The sequence below is a fragment of the Taudactylus pleione genome, unplaced genomic scaffold (genome assembly GCF_031769625.1).
Source record: "Taudactylus pleione unplaced genomic scaffold, aTauple2 ptg000009l, whole genome shotgun sequence".
Lineage (NCBI taxonomy): Eukaryota > Metazoa > Chordata > Amphibia > Anura > Myobatrachidae > Taudactylus > Taudactylus pleione.
The window spans coordinates 14,146,691-14,167,517 of record NW_028284412.1 but is presented as its reverse complement, the minus strand read 5'-3'; the positions used below and the strand labels follow the sequence as shown (position 1 = coordinate 14,167,517).

At 45.1% G+C, this 20,827-nt stretch overlaps 1 protein-coding gene across 1 annotated transcript; it reads left to right on the top strand.

Annotated features, from left to right (window-relative positions):
• The first annotated feature begins 5,998 nt into the window (after positions 1-5,998).
• Positions 5,999-13,377, top strand: LOC148542785 (uncharacterized). Its single transcript, XM_088467409.1, has 3 exons — positions 5,999-6,186; positions 12,460-12,692; positions 12,922-13,377. Exons 1-3 carry the CDS (start codon positions 5,999-6,001, stop codon positions 13,233-13,235), a joined length of 735 nt encoding a protein of 244 aa, XP_088323535.1. The 3' UTR covers positions 13,236-13,377.
• The last annotated feature ends 7,450 nt before the right edge of the window (positions 13,378-20,827 follow it).

The window sequence follows — 20,827 nt, the reverse complement described above, 5'->3', positions numbered from 1 at the left end:
AGTTTCCCTGAGCGCGTCAACTGTTATCCCTCTCCAACCAGGGTGTGAGGTCTGAACTCTGTCTTTCAAACTGTCTTTTAGACCGTCCATTAGAACAGTGATGACCATTCCCCGGTAGTGCGTGCTATCCTTAATGTTTTCGATCCCAGTGTACTGAGTGATCGTCTGCAGCCCACGATTAAAGTAATCTTCTGCAGGATCACTTTCTGCATCATAGACATTTTCCAAATATTCACTCAGGACCGGGTACAACTTACTTGGTTCAGTTACAACATTTTTATTGTTTTTGTTATGTGGTAATGTATCATCACCGCCCACCACATAAGGTGGCGGGGGTGCGCAAGCGCGATTCGCAATACCTTTGGCAACGCCACTGTGCCACAAGTTTGCATTTCCCTGTGATGCGTACGCTACGCTGTGTAGCGTTGCGTGTGCATCACCCCCAGGCATGCACATGGCTCCACGCGGTGCCCCATGCATGCCATTAACCCATGTGCGACTGTCATTCAGCCAGAGTTTCAAAGAATCATCATACTCCACTCTTTTCGTTAGGGATTTCACTCTACATATGTGATCCCTAAGGTTATTTAAAATCTCCATATTAAAGCTTACAATTTTTGGGAAAGGTTTCTCACTCTTACCCATCATCTTAACCCACACAGTACAGTGTGTCGTTGCGTACGCACCATATTTAGTGTACATTATATGAAGAGCCGACCCGGTCGGACCTTGCATACACAGCGCATCGTCTACCATCCCTGTTGACTGTTTTGCGCCCATTTTGCGAAAAAAAACAACAATGATGAGACCGGTGGAAGAATTAACCGATAGGCTGCCTCCACACACCTATTCTACAGTCAGCTAATATCTAAAAATAGGGAACACAGCAATACTTACTAAGGCAAGCACAGTACCACCTATAATAGGGAACACAGGAGTTATCTAGCTATAAATAAAACCACAGTAACCACCTATTGTCCTTTTGTCCCCGCAACCAGCCTCAGTCAGAGATGCCACACTCGTATGGTCCGGTCGCAACACTCAAAGGCCCTAACTGACCGATGAATATTACAACTACACTGGAAGCTATATTTTATCGTTAACTCTCTTTAACGATAGGAAACCAGGAGGATCCCCTCTGCCAGTATACCTGTTATGTATACCCTATATTTATTACCTAAAATAGGGACCACGAAGGCACAACCTATTTCACAATCTCAATCATACACCTTACACACTTCTATATTGTGGCCAAATAACAAAAATTAAAAAAAATACCTTTCTTTTGATTAATAGCCTTTTGGAGATTACAGCCCTATCAATATGACGTATTTCAGTCTTGATGATTTATTTGAATTTTAACAGAAATGCTAGTCACATGCTTCACTTGCTATTGTGCGTTCGGTTACAAACAATTAGATGTAATCACTACACGTGGCAGGAAGTGGCCGTACATCCGGTCGCATGCACTATGCTGCGACTGTTTGCACGTGGTGTACACTAAAACCTTTGTGGCGTTATTGTGTGATCGGTTGCGCATGCAATGCGCGGCCGTTCTACAACAACGTGGGCAAGCACAAATCTCTCTCCACTATCCCAGATTCTAATCAGCCCTCTCTGAATTTGCAAACTGCGAGTCTCCGTCTCTGAACAAAAATAGGAACGCAGGAAAAAAGTCTGCGGGCGCCTTTCCACTCTTTTGTTCCAAGACGAGGGGAGCAGTTCAAAAACACAGCGATGGGTGATATCTAACTCGATGAGCCCCCATTTATTGATACCGTTTGAACAGCATCGGTATTAGAGAGATTTGATTGCACAGACCAGATTGCCCATACCTCCCATTTCAATATAAAATAACTTTGTCACACAGAAACAGTTTGCGGTTCCAACACACACAAAGGTACTATATTGTAAAAAGGGTATAATCAGCCTTAATCTATACAATGCAGCTATATACAGGATAAAGACAAAGATACAATTACCAACACTTCGCCATGCGGTCTGGATTCTAGACTAACAGCTGTCCATCAGGATTGCTGTGTGTTTCTTTAGAGTCAGGCAGAGAGGAAAGGGGGTTGGGATCCAGACTGCATAGGAATTTATAGTTGTACAATTTCCTTTGAACATAAGCTGAATACTCAGAGGGGTTCCCTATTGGCCCTTTATTACTGAGTCACAATGGTTGTTGCTATTCATTGGTTAGTAGATGGTTGACGTCACTGGAGGTTGAACTGTGTTAGAAAATCCCTTCGTCCTAACATTTGGCATGCAACTCTACAGGGGATGTGTACAGTGATTTTTACAGTATAGAGTATAATTCTTGGCAGGTCTTCATAACTCGATAGTGATCCCTTCCATATTCATTCTGTTGGTTTCATATTCCTGTTGAGACAGAGGGAAATCGGTAGATACTACTCATGACCCATTTATCTTATTCCTAATCCCAGATATCATATAACTGCTATTTAACATGTAACATTCACTGTATACCTTTAAAACACATAGCATTGTGCGTATCTCAGTCAGTTTAGGGTTAAATGGGATATAAGTTTATTGTAAGGAAAGGCTGCTGTCCATCGGGGTAAGGTTTCCGACAATAATACTTAAAAGCTGGCTATGCGATTGAAACGCAAAACAGTATTTAAACAGTATTGCTGTACTAACTTTATGTGTTTATGTAATGTAAAAATGGCGCTTAACCGTTGTGAGCACAGAAGCATGGCTCGCCATTCACAATATGGCGAGTTGCGGGGGCATGGGATGCGTGTGTATGTATAGCGAGCATGTGCAATTGCGCGTGCGCAAGTGTGTGCGCGAATGCGGCGGGAGCGTGTGTTCGCATAAAAATGCCCGTGGACGATCAAATCGTCCAATGGATGTCGTGTTGCGATTCGTGCGCAATTAAGCGATCGCAACCAATTTATACGGTTTCGACACTGGTGAGGCTTCGTTGGACGTTGTCCGTGCTCTCAGAATTTATGTTGATCGGACGGCTTCTGTACGATAGTCCGATTCCTTGTTTGTCCTCTTTTGTTTTCATAAGAGGGGTTGGCCTGCCAACAATCAAACGTTAGCCCGTTGGCTTTGTTCTGTTATTAGGGAGGTTTATATACAGGAACGTTTACCTGTTCCAGCCTCTGTTAAGGCTCATTCCACTTGGTCTGTGGGTTCTTCTTGGGCTGCTAGACGTGGTGCCTCTGCTGTTCAGCTCTGCAAGGCAGCCACTTGGTCTTCAATTCAGACATTTTTAAGGTTTTATGCGTTCGACACCTTTGCCTCTCAGGATGCATCCTTCGGGCGCAGGATTCTCCTTTCTGCTCAGGAGCGTCCCCGCCCTTAGTTGAACTGCTTTGGGACATCCCCAAGGTCAACCCTGTGGACCCCCTATGGACCCTGAAGTAGAAAACAAGAGATATGGTAAGAACTTACCTTTGTTATCTCTGTTTCTACGAAGTCCACAGGGTGCCCGCCCTGACGCACCTGGCTTGAAATGGGCTGTGTGGCTGGTCACCGGTTTTCCGTCTCACATTTCTGTGAATATGGTTTCTTGTGTGTTCCAGTCTTCCTTCTCTCTGTTTAGTCTCCTCCTCCGGCCTTGGCTGCTTACCAACTGAGGTGCCTGTGGCTCGGGGGCGGGGTATAGAGGAGGACGGACCCACGTGCATCCTGGGAGCAGTGAAAGCTTTAACTGCGTGGTGCCCGTGGATCCAGATCCAGCTATACCCAAGGTCAACCCTGTGGATCCTATGGACTTCGTAGAAACAGAGATAACTAAGGTAAGTTCTTACCATATCTCTTGTTTTGTACTACATAGGAAAATTGAAGATAAAAATGGGCGTTTCCTTATCCTTACTGGCATTGTTGAGGAAGTTCCAGTTACCCTAGTCTCTATATATGCTCCCAATTCTCGCCAGGTCCCTTTCCTGAGAGAAAGTTTTGAAGAAATTGCTAAGGTCCGTCAAGGCGCCCTAATACTGATGGGTGACTTTAACCTAGTCCTTGACCCCAAACTTGATCGCTCTTCCTCGCATGGACACTCTTCTCCCCCCCGTGATGTGGGCCCCTCACTTGCTTTTAAGAAACTGTTAGCTGAGTTTGACTTGTATGACGCCTGGCGCACCCTTTCCCCAGATGAGAGAGATTATACTTTCTTCTCTTCTGTCCATGATTGCTACTCCAGAATAGATCTTATTCTTCTGGATAAAAGGATCCTCCAGTCTACTAAGAAAATTAAAATTCTCCCCATCACTTGGTCCGATCATGCTCCCCTCCTATGGTCCTGGAGTACTGATAAACATTTTTCCCCTACACGCCCATGGCGTTTTCCTGACTACCATCTCCATGATCCTGAGATTCTAAAGGCTCTTACAGATTCTCTTACGCTATATACTCAGACCAACTCGCCTTCGGACACTTCAGTTTTTACATATTGGTGTGCCCTGAAGGCGGTACTTCGCGGCACCTCTATCCAAAAAGGTGCTCAAGTTAAAGCTCGCTCCCGTAATTCACAAATCGATTTGGAGTCTTCCCTTCGATCCTTGGAATCTCAGAATCAGGCCCACCCTACTTGGTTGTTACGTAAACAACTGCAAGAGGCCAACAGCTGCTCCAGAACTGTTTATGCCACACATGCACACAGCCCTTACTCGATTACATCACAAGTTCTATACTGCCGGGAATAAAGCTTCTCGCCTTTCAGCTCGTAAACTCCGCGGTCACCAAGCCAGAAATAGGGTTAAGTGTCTTCTCTCCCCCTCCGGTTCCAAATGCCTTAATCCCCTCGACATTGCCAATCTGTTCTCAAAATACTATGCAAAATTGTATAACCTGTCTGAAGATCCCTCAACCCACAACCCCTATTATTCTTTTCTAGATAGTTTGTCTCTTCCTACCTTAGATGCAGGTAGCCTGGTGTCCTTAAACGCCCCTTGGTCACTGGATGAGATACAGTCTGTAATTAGGCAACTCCCTAAGGGTAAGGCCCCGGGCCAAGATGGCTTTATTAACTCTTTTTACTCTGAAATCAGAGGCGTCCTTTCCCCACACCTTTTACAGCTATATCTAGAGGCTTCTAAAACTGGCTTCTTTCCAGCCGAAATGCTTGAGTCACAAATTGTGACTATCCCGAAGCCGGGCAAGGACCCCTCTGACTGTAAAAACTACAGACCTATAGCACTTCTTAACACGGACATTAAAATCTATGCTAAATTAATAGCTAATCGTCTGAACCCACTACTTCCTCAGTTAATACACCCTGACCAGGTGGGCTTCGTTACTGGACGTCAGGCTCCCGACAATACACGTATGGTTCTGGACCTAGTGGAATGGGCCTCACATACTAAACGACCACTTCTCCTCTTATCACTAGATGCTGAAAAAGCATTCGACAGACTCCATTGGGACTATATGCGCCAGGTGTTATACAGGTTTGGACTCCAAGGCGATAGCCTTAGCTCCATCAATGCTCTTTACACTGGCCCCTCAGCCCGGATTTTTAGCAACGGCTTCCTTTCCTCCTCCAGATATCTAACTGCACTAGACAGGGATGCCCTCTCTCCCCACTAATCTTTGTATTGGCTATAGAACCCCTCGCCCAAATGATTCGCTCATCCACTGATTTCCCTGGTTTCTCAGTAGGTAACACTTCTCATAAATTGTGTCTCTTTGATGTTTTATTGTTTGTGACTGACCCGGCGACTTCGTTGATTCCCCTCCACAATATTTTAAACAACTATAGTGCTGCTTCCTATTATTGAATACAACTAAAACGGAAGCTCTACCTATCAACATTCCCCCTACAATCCTTCAAACCCTGAAAGGACGTTTTCCTTTTTCTTGGAAGGACTCTTCCCTATCCTACCTAGGCATTTCTATCCCCTCCTCTATTAGTAATGTTCACATTGTTAATTACGCCCCTCTGCTGATACAGTTGACAACTTTAACCACTGCTTGGATGAATCATGAGGTCTCCTTGTTAGGCCGTCTAGCAGCATTCAAGATGATGTTACTGCCCAAACTGATGTACCTGTTCCGTGCTATACCATACGCAATACCCCGTAAAATGTTACAACAAATGCGGAAACCGATGACGTCTTATGTATGGAAACACAAAGCTCCTAGAATAGCTTATAACCATATGATACGCTCTAGACAACAAGGAGGCCTCAATCTCCCTGACCTACCTAGGTACCATGAAGCTGCCCTCCTTTCTCAGCTGTGTGATTGGTTTCCCCCCCCCCACACTAAGCCCTGGGTGGACCTAGAACGTGCCCTTTTTCAAGAATTCCCTTTATCGGACCTCCTATTGTTACCTAAACAACTACGCCCACAATCCCCATTACTTCCCAAGTCTGCCCTTGATACCCTAAAGATATGGGATGTTAGGCTCCCAACTAATTTTAATTTCACTCTCCCTTCTAGGACCATATCCCTCCAAGCATTAGATAATTTGTTTCCCAATCTCCATATGTTTTACTGGATGCAATTAGGTATTCAGGGCCTGATTCAGACCCGCTCGCAAGCGGGTCGATGTTGGCCCAGTGCGCATGCGCGAGACCCGGATAGCGACGGGCAAGCTGTCGCTCCGGGTCTCGTACCAAAGGGGGCGTGCTGTCGATGGTGAATGACAGCACGCCCCCTTTGGTGGGCGTGCCGAGGGTGTGGCTGCCCAGACGGAGGCGTTCCCATGGGAACACCTACCGTCTGGGGCCGGCCCCACTGACATCACAAGTGATGTCAGTGGGAGTGCTCTCGGCTCTGATAGAGCCGAAAGCACTCCAGGGCTTGCGGCAACGAGACCCTACCACAAGGGTCTCGTCGCAAGCCCGATGGTTGTGATGGTCTTGACCATCGCGACCATCTTCCTGGCCACTCGCTATAGCTGTTGGTGGTCACCCACAATTATACGAGCGGCCAGGAGGCCGCTCTAAAAATTAAGAAGGACAGCCCTGATTCAGAGCGAGCGCTCTGTCAGAGCGTCCGGCTCTGAATCAGGGCCTCAGTCCCTAGCAGATTTTCTTTCCCCGTCCTCTATTTTACCGTTTTCTGATTTATGTAGCAAATTTGAATTGAGCCCATCAGCTTGGTTTTATTATCTTCAACTCCATCACTGGATAGCTCAATTTAATACCGGCACCTCCATGCTCCAAACACCACCAGACCAAATTCTAAATAGACTATCTAGATCCTCTTCCCGTGGGGCCATCTCATTTTGGTACTTACTGTTGTTTCCTGCTGACCAGACGACCAAATCTTTTGTTCAGCTTCGATGGGAGGCTGATCTTCAATGTTCCTTTACCCTTAAACAGTGGGAATCTATCCATTTAGCCTCTTTTTCCCTATCTAAATGCACTAATCACGCTGAAATGCATATTAAACTCCTAAACAGACTATATTTGACACCTACTAAACTACATGGCATATGGCCTACGGTTTCTAAATTTTGCTGGCGTTTATGCCACTCTGAAGGTACGATATTTCATACTTTTTGGGACTGCCCCTCTTTACGCCCTTTTTGGACAGAAGTATTTTCCCTTATACAGGAACTTTTAGGTCTCACATTGCCTCCAGATCCCTCTCTAGCCCTTTTACATTGGTACGCTCTCACTATTCCCAAACCTGCTCGTTATGTTCTTGGTCATATTTTAATATCTGCTAGGGCTACAATAGCCCAACATTGGAGGTCCCCCCCCCCCCCATTTGCCAAAGTTGTTACAAAAAGACTAGGGATGCTAGTTACTCGAAGGCTCTGTCTTCACCTATTGTAAAGTGGTACCCATGGCATATCTATGTCACTGATGGTAGAGGTGCCCCTTCTGCGAGAATTAGCCCTCTGGACCCGTCTTCCCCTTGCAATCTAAATGAACCTCCCTTGGGAGATTCAGATGTTTAGTCTGTCTATTTGCTATATTTTGTATTGTAATAATTGTTTGATATTTATGGATGTCCTTATAATTTTCATTGTTATTGTGTTTTCTTTTACCCCCTATACCCCTTTCTCCTTTTTCTGTACCCCATTTTTCCATTTTTATTCTCAATAAAAATGTATTGATGGGGAAAAAATTTTTTTTTAATGGAGGCCAATATTTAAAAAAAAGTAACAATAACTTTTTGTTTTAACATTGCTAAAAATAAATATCTAATAGAACATGATCATGTTTCATGCTGCTGAGAATAATATAACTCATCAGAGATAAAGAATACTCTATTTGAACAGTTATCAGCAAAAAGATGCTTAAATAGTTTTTTTGGAACAGATCATTTTTTAGTACTTGACATTTAAGGCGGGTATCCACTAGGCGATTTTGACAGGAGATTGCATGATATCAACGTCGTTATCATGCAATCGCTTGTAAATCGGGCATGTAAATGACAAAAACATCCAGCGATGCGCTTGCCCACTGTTCGTTTTTGCCATCTATCATCGCCTGTACATGTTGGTCACCCTGACGATCCTGTCAGGTTCAGCATGCACGGGGATGATGGATGTGAACGTTTAGTATAGGCACATCACTAGACATACAAACGACAGCACGATTCCAATGTCGTAATCGTGCTCTCGTTTGTATGTCTATAAGTGGATACGTGGCTTTACAGATTCAATACTTCAGATATCTTTTAATATGCAAATATGTTTGCCATATGTGTACAGTGTCATATTAGACACCTGGGGGTTTGCCAGAGCAGCTAATTATCAGTGGCTTTGACCGATAGGCGAAAGCAAGCCTGGTTTAGCATTAATTCATATTGCTGTTTTAAAACTGTTGATCAAAGATCTGTGGCTTTGGCAAACCGCAGCAACGGAAATTTTAACCCTGGCACCTAATGTTTGAATGTTATATGGCAATTATAAGAGATTTGCTCATTACTTGGTATATTATTCTCCAATTCGATCTTTGAGTGGTTCAATGTAGGTCACTGATGTAGGAAACCTCTGTCAGAGGTGCTGGTCCCCATAGATGTCTTCCTGGATCTGATATTGTGCTGTACTCGGGCCTTGGACATGGTGTTGTTTTAGCGTGGGAACAATGAGGAGGGATTTTGCTCCTTTTTTTTTTTTTTCTACCACCTCAACTTCACTCCTTTGTACAGCTCGAATAAATAATGGACATAGGATACAGACATCTTAACACATTTTTCTGCCTATTACTAGCCTTTGTAATGGCAACAATCAGTGTCCGCACTCTGCTGGAATCAAAGATCACCATTAAAAAAACTTGAACATCCATGCAGCCACTTTATATCAAATATATTGGGTATTCATGGTATAGTAAAGATAGTGGTGTCACAAGGGGGGTGCGGGCCGAACCCTTGGTCACTTGCCAAGGGGTGACACCAAAGTGCAGACTCCCCCCTCAGTGACAGGAGCAGGGTGTTGCACTATAGGATTATGTGCAGCACTCGTCTCCTGACACAGTGAGGGACCCGGCGCTGCAAATACTCTAGTCCCCGGGGGCAGTCCGCACCTCCGGGACCCCTTGAGACACTAAAACAGGGGTTTGGTCTGCGTGGCCATGCCCCCTACCTACAAGGTGACACCCCCTTATGGAAAGGCCACGCCTCTTATTTACCTGTGTCACGAGGTGGAGGGACTAGACTGATTTAAAGATTTTTTTTAAACCAGATTTTGATAACCATTATATCTTCCACCTCTGATGTTTAAGGCTTAGGGCCTGATTCAGAGCTGAACGCTCTGACCAGAGCGCTCGCTCTGAATCAGGGCCCTCCTTCATGAAAATGGAGCGGCCTCCTGTCCGCTCGCATAGCTGTGGGTGACCATCCACAGCATATGCGAGCGGCCAAAAAGATGGTCGCGATGGTCTTGACCATCGCGACCATCGGGCTTGCGACGGAGATTCTGCGGTAGGGTCTCCCAACCACAAGCCCTGGAGTGATTTTGGCTCTATCAGAGCCAAAATCACTCCCACTGACATCACTAGTGATGTCAGTGGGGCCGGCTTCAGACGGTAGGCGTTCCCATGGGAACGCCTCCGTCTGGCAGGCACGCCCACCAAAGGGGGCGTGCTGTCAATCAACATCGACAGCACGCCCCCTTTGGTGCGAGACCCGGAACGATGGAAAGCCAGTCGCTCCCCGGGTCTCACGCATGCGCACGACAGAGCTCCCTCTGTCGTGCGCATGCGCAGTGGGGAACATCGACCCGCTTGCGAGCGTACTGCCGCTCACGAGCGGGTCTGAATGACCCCCTTAGTCCAATATATGTATCAATATCAGTAAGGCATATACCGGTAATTCAAGTAGCACTGAACTCAATGGATACTTTTCAACTTCAGATTTGCCTAATATTTAAGACTTCATATCATGTAGCCAACTATGTCACAAGCCATTTCCTATTGCATAAAGCGGATTGGAGAGCAAACCCGCCAGCCAGATACAACAATGGGCCTGATTCAGACCCAGTTGCAAGCGCCGCGCGCTCGCAACCGGGTCGATGGTGGGCCAGTGCGCATGTGCACACGAGACCCGGATAGTAATGGGCACTCCATCACTCCGGGTCTCGCAACAAAGGGGGCGAGCTGTCGATGTTGAGTGACAGCTCGTCCCCTTTGGTGGGCAGGCTGGGGGAGTGGCTGCCCAAACGGAGGCGTACCCATGTGAACGCCTCCGTTTGGGGGCGGCCCCACTGACATCACGGGCCGAAATCTCTCTGGGGCTTGCGGCAGCGAGACCCTACAACAAGGGTCTCGTCGCAAGCCCGATGGTCTTGACCACCGCGACCATCTTCCTGGCCGCTCACTATAGCTGTGGGTGGTCACCCACTGCTATGCGAGCGGCCAAGAGGTCCGGCCCTGATTCAGAGTGAGCGCTCTGTCAGAGCGACCGGCTCTGAATCAGGCCCAGTGTGTGCAAGCTATTACATTCCTCTCTCTATCTTTCAGCAATTTATTATCTTCTATCTACAAGGTACACCAAACTATATTACACACACGTATCAGCATTACATTTTTCTCTGATTAATACTAATTGAATTACTATTATATCAAGATGTTAAATTATTAAATAAATACTTTGACACTATAATAAGCTTCATAGTATTTAAACTTACATCTACACAAAGCCACCTACTGGATACTAAAACTTATTTACACCTGGAGGGTTCAGAGTTTGGAAGCAGTTAATTCAATACAATTCCCACAATAGAAGTCTTTTATTTTGTTGTCTAGTGAACAATCATTTGGGATATTATCTGTCCCTATGCATCTCTATTAATTGGGACTGGAATGATGGTCACGTTTTTTAATCTATAAGATTTTGGCTCGATGTTTATTTTTTTTTAAGTGAAGTTTCCCTCCAGCACACTGCAAAAAAACAGCAAAAAGGCATGTACACTACATGATTCCCTTCCCTTTACAGGCACCTGTGAAAAACCATTAAGCTGATATGTATTGCTCTATGTTCACTTAGTTAAAACTTCAATGTCGAATGGTACAACCTACAGGTATGACATGCCGTGTATAACAGTTTATAAAATGTCAAGCCTTAGTATGTGTACATTGGGCCTGATTCATAGATCTATGTTATACCCCTTTCAGACATCTAGAGATTCCCGGGAATTTGGCCTGCCTCAGCCAAATTCCTGGGTAGCCGCGTCTGTCTGAAAGGTACCTACCCGGGAACACGTTCGACCAGGGTTTTTCCCGGGAAATTACCCTGCTCTTGTGTGAATGGTGCTACCTGGGAATTTACTCCCGGGCTTCACCAAAAAGCTCCTGATTGGCCTGCACGCGGCTGCCTATTGATGAGATCATCAGCAGCAGCCGGACAGTGGTGGGCAGACGCACACATAGCACTAAAAAGGCAGTGCAGTGCAACAAGGCAGATTCAGGTCCCAAAACAGCTGCAGAGAGACCCGCAACACTACGATGTGACAGAGGAGAGAGTGCAGTACCAGGTGGTTGGAGAGTGCTGCCAGGTGTGTAACATTACTGTTTTATTACCTTTTTAAAAGAGCTTGTTTCTATTATTATATATGGCATATATTTTAAAATACTGAAATACATTATTAATACACCATACAAGAGATTTATTTTTTATTCATTTGCTTATTTATTTATTATCTACATTTTCTGGGTTTTCTTTAGCGCGGTAATCTTTCTTTTTTCTGTGTGCAGGTGGATGCTGATCATGGCACATTGGAAGGACGAGGAGGTCCGTGAGCTCTTACATGTGAGGGGAGAGGAGGAAATAAAAGCTCAAATCACAGGCACTGTTAAAGATGCCATGATCTATTGCAACATTGCCAAAATCCCAGGGTATTGTGAAGGCACAGCAGCAAGTCCTTAATAAGCTAAAGAGCCTAAAGAAACAATACACAAAGGTCCATGACCACAATCGTAATCGCAGTGGTGTGGGAAGGATGGAGTGGCCCTTATACGATTTATGCACTTCCGCTTTTGGGCATACAGCACTATGCAACCCCATTGCTCTATCTTCTTCCAGTGATGCTGGCACACTGTCTGCAACAACGACATGCACGCCTTCAACAACTCCTGAGAGCAGCCAGCAGAGCCCGGCATTATCGCAGGTTCTATTTGATGACGCAGATGAGGACTCATCTAATACCATCATCATTGAACCAAGCACTGGCACAGATGTGATCTCTCCAACGCAAAGGCAAGATTCTGAGTCTGAGCCACAGACCCAGGGAGACAAGCCCACCCTACGCGGTAACAGTAAGTTTAATTCAAATAGATGAATGCAGCAGAACATAAGTTATGTAATGTTGTAGTTCAATTTCTAGTATATAGTAGAAACCGTATTGTTTTTGCGTTTATCTTGTAGTGGAGGATGGGCACCGCATGCAAACAGACGTGCTGCTTTTTGAATTGGGACCATTTATTGTTTTGTATTTCAAATATTTTGTACATGTGTTGCTCAATGTTTTCTCTCTTTTACTTTCAGTTTTCACAGTGCCAACATGTAAAAAGAAGAGCAAAATTGATGTTGCTACCAAAGCCATGACAAATATTCTTTGTGAACAACTACGCGACCTAGATTCGGAATGGCAGACACAAGAGGATGCCAGACTGCAGCGGTTCATGGCCAATGAGAGAGAAATGCAGAGTAATTTGGTAAAGGAAATGATGGCTATGCAGGAAATGCTTAGTCGCGATAACCGCAAATTTTTTACTCATATGTTGAGCACAATCCACTACAAAACACCACATGTTCCACCACCCACCCATTTTGGGCACCAAGCTAATTATGCAAACTAATTTGGGGAACCATCCCAATATGTGGAACAACCTCAGTCTCCCACCTCATTTGAGCATACATCGCAGTATGACCAGCACGCTAATTTCCCCACAGCATTTGGGCAAACTACATGCAAGTATGCTTAACAACAAGCAAAGCCCCCCCCAGCATTTGGGCAGACATCCCAGTATGCGCAACAAGTAAAGTCCCCCCCAGAATTTGGCAAAACATCCCAGTATGCGCAACAACTAAAGTCCCCCACAGCATTTGGGCAAACTACAACCCATATATATAAGCATCCGCAAACACCTCAGTCATCCTCAACATTTACAGATAATACATTAGATAATGTACTCGAAGGTCAATTTAAAGATACTTTGCCAGCTAATACTCTGTCACAGGAACTTAGGGCCTGATTCAGAGCCGGACGCTCTGACCAGAGTGCTCGCTCTGAATCAGTGCCCTCCTCCATGAAAATGGAGCAGCCTCCTGGCCGCTCGCCTAGCTGTGGGTGACCACCCACAGCATATGCGAGCGTGCATGATGATGGTCGCGATGGTCTTGACCATCACGACCATCGGGCTTGTGACGGAGACCCTGGAGTGATTTTGGCTCTATCAGAGCCAAAATCACTCCCACTGACATCACTAGTGATGTCAGTGGGGCCAGCTTCAGACGGTAGGCGTTCCCATGGGAGCGCCTCTGTCTGGCAGACATGCCCCAGGCACGCCCACCAAAGGGGGCGTGCTGTCAATCAACATCGACAGCACGCCCCCTTTGGTGCGAGACCCGGAGCGATGGAGAGCCCGTCGCTCTCCGGGTCTCGCGCATGCTCACGACGGAGCTCCCTCCGTCGTGCGCATGCGCAGTGGGGGAACATCGACCCGCTTGCGAGCGTCCTTTGCTCGCGAGCGGGTCTGAATGACCCCCTTACTCCTATCAAAAACCCAGAGTTTACAGTTTACCAAAATATTTAACTGTGGTAATCAAATATACAGTATCTAGTGATGTTAACTAGACATGATGTTGAAAATGTTATGGTTACTGCTTGTCGTTTTTTTGTTTTAATGCCTCACAGCTATATGCGCACTTAACATTATTCTCATTGTCTACGCTTCGACAATATCAATCCATACATACATATGGAGTACTTTTGGGTTCTGAAGTAAATGTGCACTTTTATTTATTTTTATACTATTGTCTGGTTTTGAATTGTGTTGTATTTTGTGCAACATTATTTCCTATGTAAGAAATATGGAAATGCTTTCAAACTTCGTATGCAACTTAAACAAAAGGCCTTTATTAAAATAAAATATTTTTTGAACAATTCAAAAATTAAGTTTTTGTATTTATTACAATAACACCATAGAATTAATGTTTTTTTTAAAATGGTGGTTCTAATCAATTCTTTGTCATTGGTTCGATAAGCAAGTGAGGTTGATGAAAGGGTAGAAGAATCACTCCCAACAGGCTCCTCCACGATGTCCCACTCTGGCAGGCATTCTTCTCGCTGTATCTAACAGATGTAGCGGCATGCTGTATCTTGCATAACAACATCAGTAATCAGCCGAATGTCCACATCGTTTCTTTTTAACAAGCAGCGCCAACATCCCTTCAGTCTCCCGAATGCATTTTCAACAACCATTCTAGCTGAACTGAGGGTATGGGAGTAGGCGATCTGCTCGTTCGAAAGCACAACCTGTTGGCTGTACCCTTTCATCAACCACCTCCGTAGTGGATACGCAGCATCCCCAATGATGTGGACTGGTATCTCCACTCCATCCACAAGCTTAGACTTCTGCAAATGGAAACAAATATTAGTTATTATTAAAGACTTTACAGGTAACAGTGTTGTATGCAGATACGGTATATTAGAGCAAATTGTAGGTGACATCCCAAAAATCATGTTGTGGTTCGATATGGAAGATAATACATATCGGTTTTGCAATAAAAAGCATGACATAATGTGTGTATAGTTACCTCACGAGGAAACAGCCAACCATTCTGCCTCTCCTCCGCAATCTTGTACAGGTCAGAATTGGCCAGAACACGAGCTTTATGAGCACGACCAGGCCAGCCAATGAAAACTTCAGTGAAGCTGTGAGAGCAAGATAATATCCAGTTAAAACTAGACATATAGACCATGTGAAGTAGAATCTGATTGGTTGCTAGGCCCAACATCTCCACTTCAAATAACCCTAACTTTATTAAATATACCCCTAACTTTTAAATACACTACAATATACAGTCAGGTGCATAAATATTGGGACATTGACAGAATTTTCATATTTTGGCCTCTATTCACCACCACAATGGCTTTGAAATGAAACAAACAAGATGTGCTTTAACTGCAGACTTTCAGATTTAATTTGAGGGTAATTACATCCAAATCAGGTGAACGGTGTAGAAATTACAACGGTTTCTATATGTGCCTCCCACTTTTTAAGTGCCCAAAAGTAATGGGACAAACTAAAGAATCCTAAATCTAACTTTCACTTTTTTATACTTTGTTGCAAGTCCTTTGTAGGCAATTACAGCCTGAAGTCTGGAACGCATAGACGCTGGGTTTCATCCCTGGTGATGCTCTGCCAGGCCTCTACTGCAAATGTCTTCAGTTCCTGCTTGTTCTTAGGGCATTTTCCCTTCAGTTTTGTCTTCATCAAGTGAAATGCATGCTCAATCGGATTCAGGTCAGGGGATTGACTTGGCCATTGCATAACATTCCACTTTTTAGCCTTAAAAAACTCTTTGGTTGTTTTTGCAGTATGCTTCGTGTCATTGTCCATCTGCACTGTGAAGTGCCGTCCAATGAGTTCTGAAGCATTTGATTGAATATGAGCATATAATATTGCCCGAAACACTGCAGAATTCATTCTGCTGCTTTTGTCAGCAGTCACATCATCAATAAATACAAGGGAACCAGTTCCATTGGCAGCCATACATGCCCAATCCATGACACTACCACCACCATGCTTCACTGATGAGATGGTATGTTTTGGATCATGAGCAGTTCCTTTCCTTCTCCATACTCTTCTCTTCCCATCACTCTGGTACAAGATGATCTTTGTCTCATCTGGCCATAGGATGTTGTTCCAGACCTGTAATGGCTTTTTTAGATGTTGTTTGGCAAACTCTAATCTGGTCTTCCTGTTTCTGAGGCTCACCAATGGTTTACACCTTGTGGTGAACCCTCTATATCCACTCTTGTGAAGTCTTCTCATGATTGTTGACTTTGACACATATACACCTACCTCCTGAAGAGTGTTCTTGATTTGGCCAACTGTTGTGAAGGGGTTTTTCTTCACCAGGGAAATAATTCTCCTGTCATCCACCACAGTTGTTTTCCGTGGTCTTCCGGGTCTTTTGGTGTTGCTGAGCTCTCCGGTGCGTTCTTTCTTTTTAAGAATGTTCCAAACAGTTGATTTGGCCACACCTAATGTTTTTGCTATCTCTCTGATGGGTTTTTTTGATTTTTCAGCCTAATGATGGCTTGCTTCACTGATAGTGACAGCTCTTTGGATCTCATATTGAGAGTCGACAGCAACTGATTCCAAATGCAAATGTCACACCTAGAATCAACTCCAGACCTTTTACCTGCTTAATTGATAATGAAATAACGAGGGAATAGCCCACACCTGTCCATGAAATAGCTTTTGAGTTGATAGTCCCATTACTTTTGGCCCCTTAAAAAGTGGGAGGCACATATAGAAACCGTTGTAATTCCTACACCGTTCACCTGATTTGGATGTAATTACCCTCAAATTAAATCTGAAAGTCTGCAGTTAAAGCACATCTTGTTTCATTTCAAAGCCATTGTGGTGGTGAATAGAGGCCAAAATATGAAAATTCTGTCAATGTCCCAATATTTATGCACCTGACTGTATACATTTATTTATTTCTGATAGAAAGTGTATATAAGATCCGGTTACAACTATACATATAAACTTTTTAAACACACAACATTTTAGATACTTTGCTTTGCATGCAGGTCGCAATATATATCTAATTAAAAGTAATAAATGTGGCTTACCAATACTGATGGTCAACGACGGCTTGCAGAATGATGGAATGCCATCCCTTTCTGTTATAGTAGTCTGCTGGGCTGTATGTGGGAGCAATTATGGGGATGTGGGTGCCATCAATTGCCCCAGCACACTGTGGGTAACTGTGGCGCAGAAACCCGGACACTGTCTCATCCAGTCGCTGCTTATGGGGTAGGGCAATAAACCGGTGGTACAAGGTATCCAGGATGGCCTGGGTCACTTCACGCACCAAAACACAAACCGTGGAGATGCCTACACCAAACAAGCAGGATATTGTGCGGTACTCGCCAGGGGTAACATACCACCACAAGACGATCGCAAGTCTCCTGCTCGGGGCAATGGGCTGTCTCCATCGAGTAGTGTGCCTGGTAAGTGATGGGGTCAGGAGTTCCAGGATGTAATTAAAGGTGCCTTGCGACATCCTAAAATTTGCAATCCATTGGTTCTCTGTAAACTTCTGTACCGTAGCCCAGAAAGCCTCTCCATGTTGTCGATCTTGAGACCATATTGTGCGAGATGACCCTCCGGTCACTCTCAATATGGATGAGACGCTGGACATTACCAAGGCTCTCCTCCGGCGTAGGTAATGTCAGCGCTTGGATGCCCTCTCCACCACAAAATGTTCCTTTCTCCTCAGGATCTCACACTGTACGATTATGAACAGTGTGAGCAGCTTCAGCCATGCCTCAGTTGCTGTGTAGCACACCAAATCCACCAGACAATACAAGGTCTCCATGCTACACAAAAGCTTGGAAATACAGCAATGCCTTATAGGTGCCTCTCCCAGTCCCCTTATACCAAACCCCCACCTTTGCATGACCTCATTAATGTGTGCCAGCATAACGTCCACTTAAAATGGCAAAGCTGTGATTTTTCTGAGTAATACTCTGAAAAACCCTGCTCTTGTCTGAAAGGGGTCTACCCGGGAATTTCCCGGGTAGACGTTGTAGTGTGAAAGGGGGTCTTGACCTAATACCCGGGAATTTCCACAGGAGAAATACCCGGGTCTGAGCAGAAAATTTCCCGGGTCGTATGTCTGAAAGGGGTATTAGTGGCACTGCTGTTGTGTCTTTGTACACAGTGTCTGTGCTAACATATGCAAAAGCTGGAGGAGGCATCTTAGGTAAAAAGATGTGTCCAAAAATGCAGCATCAGATCCTCTTGAACATCAGACATCTGAGTAACTTTTAGGTTATTCAGGATGTCCAGGAAAATCACGCTACCGGGGCCAGTGAAACTACAACTAAGGATACAGCTACTAGCTTTGGCTCGCCCCTAAAATGGGATCAATGCCCCTGTTGCCACCCCGATACCGCCTCCCAATCTTATATACAGTTTGCAGTTTTCTGTATGCTTGCAGAATAACTTCCGTTCTCCTGAGAAATGGTTTGGGAGGTATAGATTCCACCAGAAGAAAATAAGCATACTAATTTGATCTGAAGACCTCTTGGGCTGATAACATGACTGGATAGCTAATGTACAGTGCTTCTTGCAACAGTGTCTGGAGTTTGTACACTAGACTTTAAGCAGAGTTAAGCTGTCCAGTTTCCATGGGGACACCTTCCCCTCTGGCCAGTAATAATGTTAGGGCTACTGCTGTAAACTAGATTATTCCCCAAAATCATATGCATTGACTTTTTCCATTTTAGAGCATTATATACTAACAGGTACTCGGATGCCGCCAAGACTTCAAGCTCAGAGTAGTGGTGAAATATCAAACTGTCCGCTACAGTAGCAGAGGTACTAGATGGACAGCAGACTCTGTAGTACAATAGTACAGCATAAATTAGGCTAATTCTGAACAGGAGAATAACAAGAAGTAGGCTAAATGTCTACAGAGCGGCACATAGTGTATTCCAGTAAACATACCCAAACTAAGGGCAGGAGCAGACAGTGTGTTCCAGTTAAATTTAGCCATGGTCAAGGTAGTAGCACACAGCATAATCCAATAAACAAAACCAAAGTTAATTTGTATATAAATGACTGCTGATCTGGATTTGCTTTCCAGGGTGGAACACTCAATGGGTAACAGTTGAAGATGTGCATGGGCATTAATTTGTTGTTACAAGTTGCCGGCACAACTTGTCACTCTCCGACACTGCGGACATCATGTCCACTAATTCTGCCTCCCGTGTGCGAACTGCACCACCGGTTTCTAGGCAACCTGGATGCTGGACAACGTCACTGGTTACTGGGAACACCGGATGATCGTCCATTAATCTTATTGGTTCCTCATCCGTTTTATACCAGGCAATGTCCTCATGGCTTTGCCGGCTATAGCGTCTCCGTACGTGCCCTTCCGGTCCCTGTTGCTAGACTCACTGTTATCTGTGATTATCTCCCAGAACCTGTTATTTCAAGTGGATTCCCTTTTTCCAGCTTCCACGTTGCTTTCCCGGCTCTCAAGCCGCACCAACGTCCCTCAAGCTACACTACTGCCACTCAGTCAAACCTCTGGCTCTCAAAGCCGCATCACATCACTGGCTCTCAAGCCACACCACCGGCATTCAGCCGCACCTCCGGCTCTCAAGGCCGCATCACATCATCGGCTCTCAAGCCACACTACCGCCATTCGGCCGCACCTCCAACTCTCAAAGCCGCATCACATCACCGGCACACAAGCCACACCACCGACACTCAAAGCCATGTCGCACCACCGGCTTTCTAGCCATACCACCAGCACACAGCCGCATCTCAGGCTCTCTAGCTGCTCCATCGGCTGGACTTACTGTGCTTAATTCACTGGCTCTTTATCTGTCACATTTACTCCAGTCTTCCTAGGGGATATGTGTAAACCTCTACTACCCAGAGTTTAAGTCCAGGCGGCCGCCTAAGTACCGGTGAACGAACTTAGGAGCTGATTCAGAGCAGCTCGCACAATGTTTATGCAAATTGCGTATGCAGTGCAATCGCACAGCAATGCATTAGCACGCCCACTACTTCTTAGAGAGCGATCACATAGTGTATGCAGACACCCACCAGCCTGTTTTAAGACGCCCACTTGTGCACATCATGTCCAGGAAGTGTATGCAACTATCGGTACATCGGATGCTATTGCAGCGCTTGAGGTTGGCCATGCCCTGCCTGAAGCACTGCGAGCACTTCAATGTAAAAACAAGCCCAGTGACTTGTACTATGATGCTGTCTTTTAATTATGCACACCTCTAATATGCCGTTGAGATGCTAAGGCATGCCTGCATTTGCACCTCCACTCCCATGTTTTTAATGGCCAGTCCCTGTTACCACCTACAAACGGCTTCCCCTGTCACTCACTCTGCTGGGCTAACTGTGCAGGGAGCTAGTGCATTGTGAACTTTCGCTAAGGTATGCGCATGCGCACAGTGCATACACACTGCATACCATCGGCAGCAGCGAGAGTATGCATCTTAGAGAGCGGGTCTGAATGAGCTCCTTAGGTCTAAGGGAACAGATGGCAGTTGTTAGTGGCGGAAGACCTCGTCCATTGGGTTCTAGGGGTTTACACGGGGTACCCTAGGTAACCAGAACATTTGCCTGGCATGCATTGTCTGGAAAGTGTAGTGAGCATAGCTCTTTATATAGTAAGAACC

What these genes read in the sequence shown, in the direction of transcription:
- LOC148542785 (XM_088467409.1), top strand. Translation starts at nt 5,999, where the DNA reads ATGATGTTACTGCCCAAACTGATGTACCTGTTCCGTGCTATACCATAC. An exon ending in AATCTCCCTGACCTACCTAG is followed by an intron (nt 6,187 to 12,459) that starts GTACCATGAAGC and finishes ATCTTCTTCCAG; the next exon opens with TGATGCTGGCACACTGTCTG. An exon ending in GCCCACCCTACGCGGTAACA is followed by an intron (nt 12,693 to 12,921) that starts GTAAGTTTAATT and finishes TTTTACTTTCAG; the next exon opens with TTTTCACAGTGCCAACATGT.